The sequence below is a fragment of the Hylobates moloch genome, unplaced genomic scaffold (assembly GCF_009828535.3).
Source record: "Hylobates moloch isolate HMO894 unplaced genomic scaffold, HMol_V3 SCAFFOLD_1, whole genome shotgun sequence".
NCBI classification, from domain to species: domain Eukaryota; kingdom Metazoa; phylum Chordata; class Mammalia; order Primates; family Hylobatidae; genus Hylobates; species Hylobates moloch.
The window spans coordinates 194,078,034-194,095,975 of NW_026652276.1; the positions used below are offsets into that span (position 1 = coordinate 194,078,034).

The 17,942-nt window shown below is 35.3% G+C and overlaps 1 protein-coding gene and 1 long non-coding RNA gene across 2 annotated transcripts in view; one reads left to right on the forward strand and one right to left on the reverse strand.

Moving 5' to 3' along the window:
- Positions 1-1,872, forward strand: part of LOC131380909 (putative uncharacterized protein encoded by LINC00269) — a 57,778-nt gene extending 55,906 nt beyond the window's left edge. The window contains exon 4 of the mRNA XM_058426106.1: positions 1,810-1,872. Coding sequence (XP_058282089.1) covers positions 1,810-1,832 — 23 coding nt within the window. The 3' untranslated portion in view covers positions 1,833-1,872. The remainder of the gene's footprint in view (positions 1-1,809) is intronic.
- On the reverse strand, positions 1,771-7,569 carry LOC131380911 (uncharacterized). The gene is made up of 3 exons (XR_009209204.1): positions 7,449-7,569; positions 7,149-7,278; positions 1,771-1,869 (listed from the first exon to the last, which is right to left on the reverse strand). It is a non-coding gene; the product is annotated as an uncharacterized LOC131380911 (long non-coding RNA).
- Between the last annotated feature and the right edge of the window lie 10,373 nt (positions 7,570-17,942).

The window sequence follows — 17,942 nt, forward strand, 5'->3', positions numbered from 1 at the left end:
AATAATTCAGTAAAGAACAAATGTGTACTTATTAAATGTATATGTAATAGGAGCGAGGATCTGTGTTTAGTGAAGAATATAGGGTGAAAAGTTGTCGGGTCTAAACTTCTGAGTGAGAAAACAGTTGCAACCTAGGGAGAGAAAAATAGAAGTTTCTGAATTTCCAGAAACAAGATAGATGATAGAACCATACAACAAATGGGATCTTAGCAGTCATTAAATAAAATTCATTGCATAATACAGGAATTCTTTCTGTAACACTGCTGATACTGATCATCCACCCACAACTTGAAATTTTGCAGCTCTGGGGAACTTATTACTGGTAAGTAGGCCACTTTATAGAGGAAAATAATAAAGGAATATATATTCTTCTTAATAAGTGGAAACAGGCCAATAACATGGCACTAAAGATTTTTAATGCTTAAAAAGACTTTAATATTTTTAGCAGGGAGAGCCTAATCTACAGTCTGAACTGGACTGAACATGGCTCTGGGACTCAGGGCAAACATACTACAAAAGGGAAGAACTAATACATATTTTCTAATTAGCTCAGCTGCCTACCTCTATTCCAAGGACACTATTATCCATTTTTTGAGACTGACTAATGGCCAATGCCTAAGATGTGAAAAGGTCAGACTGGAACCCATATTTCTTTCATCATAAAATATAAATTCATATTTCCATATTGTTATAATATTGCTAATAGTTGTTATTATTCAGTAGTCTGCTTTTATCTGGATATTTGCCGGCTGGCATTTCCAGTCATTGGTGTCCTAGATATATGGGTAGAGAAGGAAACCCCATTTTTTGCAGAGGGCTGAAGCGTTGCTTAGTTGCTTAGTATGTTATTGAGCAGGAGGTGTCTAAGATGTAAGGACTTTTTATTATTAGCCAGAGACTGCCTTACAATAATTAACTCATGTAATTCTTATTTTGACAGATTTCTGACCCACAATATCCTAAAAAAACAATTTATATATCATTAAGCAAGTAAGTCTGATTCCAAAAGAAAATTGTAAAATAGACAGAACTTATATTTCTAGTGAATCATAATAACAAATATTCACTGAATGAATTAATAGTCATGGTTAGTAGAGTAGAATGAAAAAATGATTTACATCCAAGAGATTACAAAAATCTAAATTTGAATATATTTAAGAGAAAAAAATGAGTGAAGAAAGAAGGGGCGAAAATGAGAACATGACAATAGATTCTACAAAGCTAGGATGCTCACAAAATCAAACAGAGCAGCAATGACTGGACAGTGATCAATTGATGGTATTTGCAAGGAAGGGATTCTTAAGTAAAGATGTCTAGTGAGCTTCATGGATTTTCTGTGAAAGGTTAGGGATAATAAAACTTCTTAGAAAATTTCAGTGAAATCACCATACTGTTGCCTTCTGCTTCAACATGATCACACTGGCTACTCTGATTAGGGTACTGTTTATAAAGAAGAGTGTGTATGCCTGTGTGTGCACATGTGTGTGTGTAGAGACAATGTGTCTCTTAATGAAGATGATTTCTGCATCTTTTGAACATTTATATTCTATGTCTGCTGATATCTTGTTCCAACGTAGTTGTAGAAATAAAATTAGCTCTTTAATGGATTATATCATCATGGGAAATTAGGAAAATGTCTTTCCTCTTCCCTCTTCTGTAATTCTGCCTCTAACTGGTCATTAGGACACGTTGAGTTTTTAAAATATCCATTTCCTCTCCTCCATTGCTGACTGTTCTTAAAGTTTGGTGCTTAATAACCTTTACCATTGCCTTCTAACTGGTTCTCTTGCCTCCTGTTTGTTCTTTCAGTCTGTCTTCGACATTGCCTCTGAGTTATCTCCTGAAAAGAGAGATCTGATCCAATGGCCCCTGTTAAAAACAAAAACAACTTATATGGCTCCCCATGGTGGAGAGAATGAAGTTCTGCATTCCCTATTTCAACTATGAATTCTCTAGGATGCATTACTTGACTATGTTTGGTACTAATGTTCTGTGCTCTTAAAGATTTTTGTCTTTACTGTTATAAAACCTTGCCAAAATGTATTGGAAATCCTGATTTAATTATTGACCTACTATGATTATACTGCTGGTCTTGTTTTAAGTTGTATTGCTATTCCCAGTAGTCACTACTATATAGTATATGAAAGTTAGGGGCTGGAACAAATTTGGCTTTAACTGGGCTTAGTTTTCCACTCTATGCCTTTCTGTGCACAGTGCAGTGCACCTGTTCCTCAACACTTCCCAGCACTTCTGGGATCTTCTCCCTTGGCACACTCTCCATGTAATGTAACCTTCCTGACCCTATATAGCAACACTTCACCTGTCATTGAAGCCAGACCTCTAACTGTACATTCTCTTTCAAGCTTTCTCTGATCTCATTTGTCTTCTTTGCTTCTTTGGAGTCCAATTGCATGTTCTTTTGGACTCTACCATAGCACTGAACTCTTTATGCTTGCAAATGCAGTTAGCTTTTAATCTTACATTTCCTGTACTTCTTTGAAAGTTTCTTGAAGATAGATGTGATGCCTAGCTCATCTTTACTGCCTTCATGGCATAGACGAAAAGTGCTAACTTTATGAAGAAGATGCTTACTAAGTATTTTTTAAGTGGTCAAGGGGGTGTTTGATGGATCAATATTTCCTCATGTGTGTTCTGCAGAACTCTATTTCTGCAGCATTTCAGTAGGTTTTATATGAAATGGAGTTCTATGGTCAAGGAGGTTTGGGAAATTCTGTGTTTAACCGAGTCAAACTGTTTTATTTTTAACTGAGATACGTATTAGAGCCTTAAATGCTGAAGTTTGTCGTTCTCTAATGGTAAAATATTTTATCCAGCATTTCCAAACTTACATGGGCTACAGAACTCTTTATTCACAAACTGCCATGTTACATATAATCCAATGAGAAGATCTGGCTGGCCCCTGTTCTACAGTTGCAAACAGTTCCAAACTCCAGACTAAACAGCCTTGGAGTTAACTAAGTTAGAGACTAAATCTTTAACTGAGTTGACATATGAAGATGCTCTGATCTTCATGCAGCTATAGCCTTTGACTTTTGAGCTGCAGGAGGCAATATCAGTGAGACTCAGCAGGACAAGCACTGTTAGAGGATTTTTTTAACCATTCGGGATGTCTAAATTACAGTTAAGCAGAATGTCTCAATATTATGTAATTTATCCTAGTATACAGGCTATTCTAAGGAAATTTTCACAATTAATTTTTGTTACTTGATTCCTCTTGACTTACCCACTTTGAAGACATACATTTTGCATATTTACCATAGCATAAGAGAATCTTGAAGAACAATTTTATAGATATGCAATTGTGTGGGCTTTGTACAAGAAGAATTGCAACTCATTGTTCAAAGTCAAAATGAAACAGGGCTTGATAAGTAGTTTTTCGAAAAGGAAATCATCCTGCTCCAATTTCAACACCCACATCAGTAACATGCATTATAACCTGCCCTGACAAATCACACGATATCAATAATGTCGTAGAATGTAATGTATACTCAGTTTTCACTTGGAATCTGCACTAGGAAATAATGGAAGACGTTGCCTTGGGAAAATATACTTCAGTTTCTGTCTATCATTCTCTTCATCTCAAGTATAGTCTTCTGAAGAGCAGAGCTATATCTATCCTTTGTTTCCTTTGTGTGCTCTTCCAACTTGAGTGCTGTTCTGTGTACCCAGCAGGTACTCTAAAGACATTATTAGGCTGACGCCCAAATAAGTAAGTACTTTCATTAAGTTTTAAATGCAAGAACATCTTGATGGTAAGGTATGGTGGAGTGTGGGAGTGGTGGTGGGCAGAAGCACTAGCCCCCTGGAGACTGAGAACAAAATTCAAAAGACCTTGATAAGCAAGAAACAAATATAAAGATGTTCTCTGGTACACTCAAAGAACAAAAATCACATTGTATAAATGTAAAATGAGTAATTAGGAGCTAGATCCGAGAACCTCAGGGAAACATGGAAAAGTCTTCATGAACTATAAGAGTTCCCATGAGTCAGTAATATGGTGCTTTTAAAAACTGAGCGTTTTCCCAAGGATATCTTAAAAAGGAGAATCGTAGGCAAGGTTTATGCTTGGAGTACATCTCATGTTAAATGACATACTTAAATGAGATAACCTGAATATATTGTGAGCTAAAGAAATAAAACTCAACTGATATTTCAATTTTGTGAATTTTTCCTGCAAGATTCCTGAAAATATTGTGCCAATTAAATCTCTTTCTAAATAATGGCAGCATCCACAAGCTCAGATCTCAAATTCCCAAGTATAATATTGGTTACAATGCAGATGAAGTATCCTTTGTGTTCTAACCATGATGAAATGACAACCATCATCCTGGGGAACTATTCCCATGTGAAGAAGAGTGACTGCATTCCTGTCCTTGTAATACTCTGGTAGCATTAGGAGTGGTATTCCCATCCTGTCAAACTGTGTGCACCTCTTTTGCTGAATATTCATTAGATTTCAGTTACACATGCTATGGGATTTCAAAGATCTGTAATGATTGAAAAAATTCATATACCTATTTTGGATAATTCATGTTGAATATTAAATAGGAAATGAAATAAAAAGATTATTTCTCTTTTATTAACTCATTAAGACTATTGTCTAATACAGTTAAGAATTTTAAATAAAACATGCAACTGGGGAAAACTAAAGCAAACAGAGTTTTGCCATAGCTTTATAATGGTGTGTAAACTCAGTTTGTCACAAAAGGCATTTCATTAGAGGAGAATGTGCACATCAAATATATTCTAAAACTGAAAAGTGGAAATTCCCCATTTTATACAAGGCAATCTAAAAATGTAAGGAAATAGAGATTTTGAGCAATATAACTGATACGTAGATGAGAAATATTTCAACTTTGTACTTCATAAAAGGTATACATTTTCAAATTGATCATTATAAAAACCAGTTACCCTGCCATGAGGAAGCCCAAACATCTTGTAAAAAGACCCACATCAAGAAAAATGGGAACTCTCAGTCCATAGCTCCATCTGAGCTCTCAGAGGCCAGCTGCCCCCATTTGTCAGTCATAGGAGTAAGCCATCTTGAAAGAGGATTTTCCAGCACCCAGTCAAGCTGCCTACTTCAGGTTAGGCTCTCCAGAAGCAAACACTGAGATGGAGTGGGTAATACAAGTGGGGAGGAGAAATCCACATCTGTGAAAGAAAGAGGAAACGCAGGACCGAGCAGAGGAAAAATCTAAATCATAATGAAGGTCTGACAAAGCCCTTGCCAACCAGCTGTGAAGCTCTACAGTGGATTTTGCCCATCGAATTTGTTCAGTGTCAGGTTAGAATGAGCAGACCTTTGTATTCCTGCCTTGCTCAGTCATCAGATGAGAGCTGCCCTGGAAAGGTTGTGACCTCCGGATGAAGCAGCTCTTTGCATCTAAGACAGATCCTGAAAGGGCTGACAGATGGAAATGTCTGCTAACCACACACCCCACACACTCCACAGCTGGACAGCAAGTTTTTCCTTGAAAGGGGAGGATCTTTGTGGTGCATCTCCTTATCTGCCCCACTGCCCCAGCTGATGCTATGTGGAGCAGAGATGAGTTTCCCTGGGGAGGTTCTGTTATACAGCAATAGTAACTGTGATGCACCAAAACTTTTCCAAGCTATAAAATGACAAAAAAGTGAAAACTCTAATTTAATTAAGGTATTTATTTATTTGATCTCTGTGTGAGTAAGGATTATTTAGGAATTTATTTGTTTGGTCTCCATAAATAATGGAAAGAATCAAAAAGAAAAAATATCAAGGAATAGACAACTCTTTAGTGTAAAAGTATCATAAAGTTTGAACAACAAATGAGACAATATTTATAACAAAAATAGGCAAAGAATTTTTATCATATATGATATACTCAGACAAATCAATAAGTTTTAGTACAGAAATAGGCATGTCAGGGAAGAGGTATCTATCTCTCTCTATAGATAGATAATATACATATAAAAACGTGCTCAATCTTGTGAATACATAAAGGAATACAAGTTAAAACTAAAATAATTGGGCCGGGCGCGGTGGCTCACGCTTGTAATCCCAGCACTTTGGGAGGCCGAGGCGGGCGGATCACGAGGTCAGGAGATCGAGACCATAGTGAAACCCGTCTCTACTAGAAATACAAAAAAATTAGCCGGGCGTGGTGGCGGGTGCCTGTAGTAAAAAAAAAAAAAAAAAAACAAAAAACTAAAATAATCACCAGTTTGATTTACAAATAAACAATATTAAAAGAAAGTGTTAATGTTTATGTTAAGGTCATAAATATAAGGTCATATGATGTGCAATAAGGTCATTCACATTAACAGTGGAGGAAAGAGAATTTCATCAGACCTTTTTAGAAAGCATCTTGGCAATAGGCGTTTTGAGGCCTGTTGTGGGGTGGGGGCAGGGGGGAGGGATAGCATTAGGAGATATACCTAATGTAAATGACAAGTTAATGGGTGCAGCACACCACCATGGCACATGTATACATATGTAACAAACCTGCACATTGTGCACATGTACCCTAGAACTTAAAGTGTAATAAAAGATATATAGAAAAAAAGATAAAAAATAAGTCATAAAATATAAATGCAATAAGAAAAGGTATAAAATTCTATGTTCTTTCTCATCCAGTAATTAAGTTTCCCAAACTCTACCTTGCGTAAATATTCTGAAAATATGGCCAGTATTTTTGTATTAAAATGTTTATTCTTTTATTTTTGTTAATAGCCAAATAAGGGGATAGTTATAGTAACTGATGAGATAGAACATTATATGGCCACCAAGCATACTGTTTTCTAAGGAATTTTAATGCTGAAAAAAGGTTTATTATGTTCAAAAATGTACATAGAATCTATATACAATACAAATCCAACTATGAAAAAATATATATGTGTTTGAAAATGTGGTGACGTGTCCATAGTTGCTTCTCCTAGGAAGTTGTTCAAATAGTATTATTAATTTCTGCCTACTTTGGACAGAGTCACTTCTCTTTAAATTGCCACCTTAATACAAGGCATTAATGTCTTTACTCTCAGTTCAGGGAATGTACAAGTGTCCCAGACTATTGGATAGAGTGGTTCCCACGCAATAATTTTCAAGGAATTCACTCTCAAGCACTTTTAAGTGCTGAGCTTCTTTCACTCACCTTTGGTTGTTGTGACCAAACATCCCTTTCTTCTGCTGAGTCTCCTTTCTTTCCATAGCTTCCTCTCTGGGACAGCTCCTCCTCTGGTTTCTCTTATTCCTCTCTTTCAATCATAGTTTTCTGCCCTGAACTGTGTCCAGACAAGGTTAGAATTATCTTTAAATCTTTGTTTCTGCTCTAGTGTGATCTTCAGTTTTTATTGAGTGTAACAAAGTAGATGATATAGGAAATATACATAAAGTGATTTGGGCTAATAAATGCTTTGGCTTGACTTATCCACATTATTGTAGCAAGACTTACGCTGGTTAGAGGAGACTAGATGAATTAAAAAATCCCTTCTACTTGACATCCTGTAGTTCTGAGAACTTTTGGGAAGGAAAGTACATTATATTTAACTTGTAAGACAGTTTGTATTCATGGAATCCACAAAGTTCTAGAAAAGTATGAAGTCATACTGAAGATTTGTCATCAGAGGTGTAGAGAAATGACTCAATTGCCTCATGAGATCTCTGTGTTCAGTTTTTTTTTTCCCTAATCTGTTTAATGGCAGAAGAAGTGGGCAGTGCCATAGTCTCTTACACTACTAAAAACTAGTGTTAAAAAGTAATGCTAAAAGTAGTTTATCCTTACTCAGAAAATTCTCTGTTTGACAAAGACTTTTTTCGAGAGAAAAAGAGATAATGAATGTGTGGATTTTTCAAGGGTATTTTAGGTACATTCAATGACTGCACCAACCTCTAAAGCACCTCCCTGCACTTGATTCTCTTCCAATAAAGGAGACAATCAACAGAAGCAAAGTTGACAGCAAAAAAAAAAAAAAAAAGTCATGCTGCCTGTGACAATGTGTCTGGGACACAAAGCATTGACCTTGAAGCACTGGTCCATTCATTTGTGGATGATTTAATCACTAGGACCTTTTAACATCTGGGTCATTGCTCCATGGCATGTGATCCCATGGATCTCCCTTGCTCCTGTTTTCTCACATCTATCTTTATTACTCATCAAAAGGAAACTCGAGATCTCCACTTCTATGAGTATTGGCTCAATCTTACATAGGGAAGAAGTGGGGGAAAAATTGGGAAGTAAAGAAATGATCAAACCATTATTCATAGGTGAAGTCTACTGAAAAATATTCTCTAATTATCAAACTCAAAATATTTTCTACATATCTGTTATGTAGATATTATTAAACAACGTTTATTTAGAAATCTAGAAGAAAAATGACACCCTAGCTGGGGTAGGTGGGAATGTGGATAAGAAGAAAGAGATGTTTATATCAGGGAAGCTACTGAAAATTGGTCTTATAATTACAGAAGAAAAGAACCATACATTCTAGAGATAACACAATAAAAGGTGTGTGTGTGTGATGAGTTAGTGTTTATTGTTATGACCATAATAAAGTGAATTATTTCAAATTCATTTATCTGTTAAAACAAAAGCAGAACATAACAGATAAAAACCTTAATATGGAAATATTAAATCTCAGTACAAACTAGTAAATTTGCATTGGGAGAATGAGATTCAGAAAGAGAAAAAGACCCTAATTGAAATTGTTTTATTTAAATAAAAGGAATAAAAATAAATTTGTGCTTGATTTGTTATGCATTAATAATTAGCAGTAAGTAATGTGTGCTAGAATTGTTATGTTAATTTAAATTATATTAAAATAATTCAATTCCTTGTAAAACATTAAAAAGAGAGCAAGATCTATGTTTTAAAACCATATTAAAAAGGGGTTGACATATGTGAAAAGAAAAACTTGAACGAAAATAACAGAACATTATGAAGACTATGTAGAAATACTGAAAATGTTTGAGTAATGCTGAGTCAAATATAAGAAATTGAATATGTGTGGATTATATAATTGATGTAAATATAAATTCATGTGGCAGACAATATGTGAACATGTTAGGACATGGCATCAATACTATTGCTATTATTATTAAATTATTTTAAATATTATCTTATTTTAAAAATATCCTTCCAACGCTTTATCCTGAAGAGTCAAATACTTTTATAATTTTTTTGAACTAATATATCTTTGAATAAAATGCCAGGAAAATTTTGCAAAGAAAACATTTTATTTTTGTTTGCAAACAACTTTAACAACCTTGCTTTATTTTTGATATCTAATAACCAACCATTTCCATAAAAGCATCACCTATAAAATTAGTTTAATGATGATGTGTACTGATCTATGATGGAATTGAATTATAGTTCAGATAATTATCAAAGTGATTACATTTCATGACTTAAAAAAATCTTTAATAATCTTGTATATTTTTTTCATTTGGCATCATTGGAACATCACTAGAATGATCTGCCTCCTCTTGGAGTTGTTTCAACATATATTGTATTTCCCATGACTTAGTACTCAACATCTAGTTACTGGAGGAAAAATGGAAAATGCCATCAAAGAGAGCTGAAAAGGCTTATTTTCCTTGAATTTTTCCTGAGGACAAGGATGACTCATATTATTTAATGTTTTTCATGCTATTAATGCCACAGCCCTGGTAAACCGAAGCATTAAAGGTTCCCTCCAGCCACAGGATGCATTGTAATAAGAAGAGGCAGCAGGATTGTTCAGTCATGTGATGAGCCCATCCATTTCAGCAGCCTTAGGGAATGTTGTCCCCCTGGTGAGATCCATAGATCTGATTGATTAGAAATTGTCTCTGTCTAGACTTAGTTCTTGGTGGAATATATTTTCCTTGTAGAGGAACCATTTTTCCAGTTCTGTAATGGTTTTGAAATGATCAATTTGTAAATGAGGAAGAAATGTAGGTAGTGAGTAACAATTCATGTTGTCGAGTCATGATTAATTACCTCATAATCCCAGTATTTCCAATGCTGCATTTAGCACAGAGTAATCATTGAAGTAACTGGGACTGTGCTGATGATATGCAGAATTTTCAGTAATCCATGTTGGACACTTAGTGAAATTTCAAATCCAAAAATGATATGAAAATGGAATGTAGTTAAAATAGATAAAAATAACATTAGCTCTTTTAACCCTTTTGATAATCCTGTGAGGTGGAACTAAGCTGGAGGCATTACACTATCTGATCTCAAAATATACTACAAAGCTATAACAAAACAGCACAGTCCTGGCATAAAAACAGACATATAAACCAATGGAACAGAATAGAGAGCCAAGACATAAGTCTATGGATTTATAGTCAATTGAAGGTGCTAAGAACACACAATGGTGAAAGGATAGTCTCTTCAATAAATGGTGTCAGGAAAACTGGATATCTGTAGGCAGAAGAATAAAATTAGACCCCTCTCTGATACCATACACAAAAATCAACTCAAAATAAGTTAAAGACTTAAATGTAAGACTGCTAGAAGAAACACAGGGAAAAGCTTTTTGACAATAATTGGGCAATAATGTTTTTGATATGACCCCGAAAGCACAGATAACAAAAACAAAAATGGACAAATGTGATTATATCAAACTAATAAGCTTCTGTACAGCAAAGAAAACAATAAACAGAGTGAAGAGACAACCTACAGAATGTGAGAAAATATTTGCAAGCCATACATCTAATGAGGGGCTAACATCTAAAGTACATAAGGAACTCAAACGATTCAATAACAAGGACACAAATAACCTAATTTTGAAATAGGCGAAGAACCTTGTCTCAGTACACTTGTGCTGTTACAACAAATACCATAGCTGAGTAATTGATAAGTAATATAAATTTATTTCTCACAGTTCTAGAGGCTGGGAATTCCAAGATCAAGGAGCTGGCATTCAGAGTCTGGTGAGGGCCTCCTAGCTGTGTCTTCCACATGGCAGTAGGTGAAAGGGTGTAGCTCATTTCCTCCAGCCCTTTTTTAAGTTGCTAATTCCATTCATGAAGCCACAGCTGTCATTCTCTAATAACCATCTAAAGGCCCACCTCTTAATACTATTGTGTTGTGGATTAAATTTCAATATGAAATTTTGGAGATGCACAAACATTCAAACCATAGCATTCCACTGCTAGTCCCCCCAAATTCATGTCCTTCTCGCAAAGAAAATACATTCATTCCATTCCAATAGCCTTAGAAGTCTTAAGTTGTTCCAGTATCAGCTGAAAAATCTAAAGTCCAGAGTTTCATCTAAATATCATCTAAATCAGATATGGGTGAGACTCTAGGCACAATTCATGCGGAGGTAAATTGCTTTCAAGTTGTGAACCTGTGAAGTCAAACAGGTTATGTACTTTAAAATACAACCATGGGACAGGCACATGATAGACATTCCCATTTTAAAAGGGAGGAACAGGAAAGAAGAAAGGGGTAGCAGATACCAAGTAAGTTCAAAACCCAGTAAGGCAAATCATAGTAAGTCTTGAGGCTTGAGAATAATCTTTTTTGATCCTGTGCCCTGCCTATCTTACACTTGAGGGTGGAGGTTAGGCCCATAAGGCTCCAAGTGGATGAATATGTAACGAAAATGTACATTCTGGAGATCTATTTGACAGCATAGTGACTACAGTTAATAATCATGTATTGTATACTTGAAAAATGCTGAGAACAGATCTTAAATATTCTCACCACAAAAAAATTAGTATGTGAGGTGATGGATATATTAATTAGCATGATTTAATAATTTCTTAATATATACGTGTACAAAAACATCATGTTGCATACCATAACAATTTTGTAGAATCTGAATATTCTCTTCTCCCTGCTAAAATAGGCTCTATCAGGACTGGCTGAGCTAGTAAGGTCTCTTGCAAAAATCAGGAGCATCTACATTGAGCTATAAAAATGGAAAATAATTAGATCTGTTGAGCAAATATCTTTATAATATAAAAAATAAATACTATGAATGACACAGGTTTGATACTCAGGCAAACTGAACAAAGTAGAAAACCATGTCAATTGTTTAAATTTAAAATAAAGGTGCATTACTAGACAAAATAGGTAGAAGCTGGAGTAATGATTTCTTTTTTTTTTTTTTATACTTTAGGTTTTAGGGTACATGTGCACAATGTGCAGGTTTGTTACATATGTATCCATGTGCCATGTTGATTTCCTGCACCCATTAACTCGTCATTTAGCATTAGGTATATCTCCTAATGCTGTCCCTCCCCCCTCCCCCACCCCACAACAGTCCCCGGAGTGTGATGTTCCCCTTCCTGTGTCCATGAGTTCTCATTGTTCAATTCCCACCTATGAGTGAGAACATGCGGTGTTTGGTTTTTTGTCCTTACGATAGTTTACTGAGAATGATGTTTTCCAGTTTCATCCATGTCCCTACAAAGGACACGAACTCATCATTTTTTATGGCTGCATAGTATTCCATGGTGTATATGTGCCACATTTTCTTAATCCAGTCTATTGTTGTTGGACATTTGGGTTGGTTCCAACTCTTTGCTATTGTGAATAGTGCCGCAATAAACATACGTGTGCATGTGTCTTTATAGCAGCATGATTTATAGTCCTTTGGGTATATACCCAGTAATGGGATTGCTGGGTCAAATGGTATTTCTAGTTCTAGATCCCTGAGGAATCGCCACACTGACTTCCACAATGGTTGAACTAGTTTACAGTCCCACCAACAGTGTAAAAGTGTTCCTACTTCTCCACATCCTCTCCAGCACCTGTTGTTTCCTGCTTTTTTAATGATGGCCATTCTAACTGGTGTGAGATGGTATCTCCCTGTGGTTTTGATTTGCATTTCTCTGATGGCCAGTGATGATGAGCATTTCTTCATGTGTTTTTTGGCTGCATAAATACAATCAGGCAGGAGAAGGAAATAAAGGGTATTCAATTAGGAAAAGAGGAAGTCAAATTGTCCCTGTTTGCAGATGACATGATTGTATATCTAGAAAACCCCATTGTCTCAGCCCAAAATCTCCTTAAGCTGATTAGCAACTTCAGCAAAGTCTCAGGATACAAAATCAATGTACAAAAATCACAAGCATTCTTGTACACCAATCACAGACAAACAGAGAGCCAAATCATGAGTGAACTCCCATTCACAATTGCTTCAAAGAGAATCAAATACCTAGGAATCCAACTTACAAGGGATGTGAAGGACCTCTTCAAGGAGAACTACAAACCACTGCTCAATGAAATCAAAGAGGATACAAACAAATGGAAGAACATTCCATGCTCATGGGTTGGAAGAATCAATATCGTGAAAATGGCCATACTGCCCAAGGTAATTTATACATTCAATGCCATCCCCATCAAGCTACCAATGACTTTCTTCACAGAATCGGAAATAACTACTTTAAAGTTCATATGGAACCAAAAAAGAGCCCGCATCGCCAAGTCAATCCTAAGCCAAAAGAACAAAGCTGGAGGCATCACGCTACCTGACTTTAAACTATACTACAAGGCTACAGTAACCAAAACAGCATGGTACTGGTACCACAACAGAGACATAGATCAATGGAACAGAACAGAGCCCTCAGAAATGATGCCGCATATCTACAACTATCTGATCTTTGACAAATCTGACAAAAACAAGAAATGGGGAAAGGATTCCCTATTTAATAAATGGTGCTGGGAAAACTGGCTAGCCATATGTAGAAAGCTGAAACTGGATCCCTTCCTTACACCTTATACAAAAATTAATTCAAGATGGATTAAAGACTTAAATGTTAGACCTAAAACCATTAAAATCCTACAAGAAAACCTAGGCAATACCATTCAGGACATAGGCGTGGGCAAGGACTTCATGTCTAAAACACCAAAAGCAATGGCAACAAAAGCCAAAATTGACAAATGGGATCTCATTAAACTAAAGAGCTTCTGCACAGCAAAAGAAACTACCATCAGAGTGAACAGGCAACCTACAGAATGGGAGAAAATTTTTGCAACCTACTCATCTGACAAAGGGCTAATATCCAGAATCTACAATGAACTCAAACAAATTTACAAGAAAAAAACAAACAACCCCATCAAAAAGTGGGCAAAGGACATGAACAGACACTTCTCAAAAGAAGACATTTGTGGACTAATGATTTCTAAAGTTCTTCCATGATAAGAGCCAGTGTTATAATGAGGAATGAAGGCCTTGACAGTCTACATGTGGTAGGCTGAATAGTGGTCCTCTAAAGATATCTAAATTTCAATCCCTACAACCTGTGAATGCTGTGTTAGATGGCAAAAGAGACTCTGAAGGGTTAATATCCAGAATATGGAAAAAATTAATGCAACTCGACAAAATATTAAATAACTTATTTAAAAAATGGGCAAAAGATTTGAATAGACACTTCTCCAAAAATGATACACAAATGGTCAGCAATCATATGAAAAGATGCTCAACATCTCACTAATCATCAGAGAAATACAAACAAAAACAATGAGATATCACTTCACACCCATTAGGACAGCTACTATAAAAAAATGGAAAATAAGTATTGGCAAAAATGTGGAGAAATTGGAACTTTTATGCGTTGTTGGTGGTATTGTAAAATGATGCAAATGCTGTGGAAAGCAGTATGGAGGTGCCTCAGAAAATTAAAAGTAGAACTACTGTATGATTCAGTAATTCCACTTCTGGATATAGATCCAAAAGAATTGAAAGTAGGACCCCAAAGAGATATTTGCGTATCCATGGTTATAGCAGTGCTATTCACAATGGCCAACCCAAATATCCATCAATGAATGGGTAGATAAATGTGATACATACATAAAATAGGGTATTATTCATCTTAAAAAGAAAGGAAATCCTGTCACAAGTTACAACATGGATGAACCTTGAGGGGATCGTGCTAAGTGAATAAGCCAATCAAAAAGACATAAACTGTGTGATTTCACTTATATGGGGTAGCTAACTAGTCAAACTCATAGAAACAGAAGCAGAACGGTGGTTACCGCAGGCAAGGAAGAGGTGGGAAAAGGGAGTTTAATGGATATAGTGTTTCAGATTTGCAAGATGGAAAAGTCCTGGAGATCTTTTTAACAACAATGTGAATATAATCAACACCATTGAATTGTACATTTAAATTGGTTCAGGTGATAAATTTAATGCTATGTGTCTTTTGCCACAATAATTTTTTAAAAGGGACTTTGCAGGTGTGATTATGTTAAGGATCTTGAAATGGGGAGGGTATCCTGGATTATCCAGGTGGACTCACTCTAATTACAATGGTCCTTACAACAGGGAAGCAGCAGATCAGAGTGAGTAGTAGATGTGATAACAGAAGCAAGAGGTTAGAATAATGTGGCCATGAGCTAAAGAATGCAGCTAAGGAATGTGGCTTCTAGAGGCTGGAAGAGGTAAGAAATGGATTATTTCGTAGAGCCTCCAGAATGAACCAGCCAGCCCTGTAGACACCTTGACTTAAGCTCTATAAATTTTATTTGGAACTTTGACTTTCAGAAGTCAGACTTTCAGAATGAGAGAATAAATTTGTCTTGTTTTAAGCCATTAAATTTGTAATAATTTATTGCAGCAGCAGTAGGAAACTAATGCACTATATAAGAGCTCCAGGAAAAGGTAGACAGAAGCCTTTGAGATGAGTCCTTGGAGGCTCTAGTCTAGAGAAAGTAGACATGGTGTCCTTTGATGTATAAAGAAAAGGGCCAACTTAAAGCAAGGTAATAATAACTTACTCTTTGTTGCTTGGAGGAATAAAGATTGGTCTAAATAATGGTGAATTTTCTCTTCCTCTGTGATAAACCTGTAACCTATAAGCCTTGGCAACATCTATCATGATTTCTAAATACCACAACTAACATCTAAAACCACCACACTTTTATCAAAATAAATATAAATTTTACCCTTTCTATAAATATGATCACCCAGTTTGGATTAAATATGATTTGATGGTGCTAACCCAAATTTAGAATTATTTTATGTAATTAAGTTTATGCTGATAAAGTCTGAAAGTTATGATAACTGTGCACTGTTTTCTTTCAACTGATCAATATACCCAGAGAAGAGAAATATTTTAAATATTTTAAATAGTTTATCACTAGCCTGTGTGTATGCGTTCAATAGGAAAAAAATAACTTTTCTATTGCCATGCAAGTCTTCCTATAATGAGAAACATTAGGAGTTGAACAGAGCTAGATTTTGTGCAACCATTGGCCCCAAATCACATATAATATTGATGGGAAATATATATATGGCTGTTGCATTAGCAACATATATATATATATATATATATATAAAATCCATATATATAGATATAGTTTCGAGAACATATATATATATATATATATATAGTTTTGAGATTCTTTTGCTTTCAAAAATGTGAATGTCTTATTTTATGAGGCCATTTAATACTTCACAGTCTGAGTACTAAAAACAAAAATAGTCAGGAAGGGGCAAAATGTTAAGTAAATATGTTGCACAGGTCCCTGTGTTGGGAACATAATGTAGTTATTAATGAATATTGTTGCTTGACCCAACAGATTTAGTCTATTTTATCGTGCATTTATATTATAGAGTAGCAAACGCTTTTATTCCCTCTCCAAGGCAGAATCGGCCTCAAACACAGAACCATAATATTGAGCAGATGATTAAAACCATTAGCTAAAATCTTTTATGACAAAAAGATGAAATGTACTAGATAATGACACAGGAAACATAAAAATGCTATTTTTATAAGTGGGGACATTCTACTTTCTTTAAATATGATTCAAGGTTTTTCTTTCTTTTGTCATTAAATAATTTTGCTGTTTATCTATATTTGCACTTTGACAGCTTATTTTTTCCTCTTTGCTATATTTAACTTCGTTAGAGGATATACATTCACCAGTCTTTTGAATAGTATACAGCATACAATTCATATACTTCCTATTAAGACAGAAAAAATGCACTACAACTGCCTTTCTTGAGACAACATTCACACATATATACAGTCTTTTGAAGTATACATTTCATACTCTTGCATTTTGTGTTACATTTATTAAAGCTCCTTGCATAAATTTTCATAATTTCATATTTTATTAGTAATTGCCATTTCTATTTTTCTAGTCTCATCTGAAACATACTTACCATTTCCATTAGAAAAAAAATCTAATTTCTTAACAATACAACCAAATACTATAACAGCTTGCAGCATCAATGGAATGAGCATGCCAGCTCCCTTCTTGCCATAAGATGACTCTAAAATATGACTTTTAATTTCCAAAGTCTTGGGATAAAATTGAGACACAGCCTGTTTCTCTTTAGGTGCTGAAAATTGGAAATATATTTCTAATGAATACTTATCTCAATCAAATACACCCTTATCAAAAGTATTTATAGCTCTTGTAGGGTTCACTATGTAATGATTCCACCATTAGACTTAGAAATTCATACTTCTTACCTCAATACATGAATCACACTTGGATGTAGCAAGATATCTGAGTCTAATAGTTTTAATCTCAAACCATAACTTTTTAGCATAGAGTATATTTTCCCTGCAACAACCGAAAAAATCTATTAATATCACACGCAGTGATATCAGTTGATTAATAAGTAATTATTTGAGAGCCTATTACATGGTAGGCACTAGTAATAAAGAGGATTCTTACCCTGAGGGACCTGAGCTTCCAGCAGAGAGAAGGAAAAGTCATGTAAAAAAACAAACAATAATTTCAGATAATGATAGGTGCTTTCTAAGATGACAAATATGGTGATTTAAAGCGTGACTATTGGGGGTTGGAGGATGACTGCTGGTATGGGCCAGGAAACATTTCAACAAGGGGGTGGAAGAAGAACCCAGCTGGGCTCTTCTCAGTAGAGAGAAAAAAAAATGATAGTCACACAAATGTCTGGGGAATGGAGTTCCATGCAGGACTAGCAAGTGCATAGACGCTGAGATGGAAAAGGAAATCCATTAATTCTGGAGC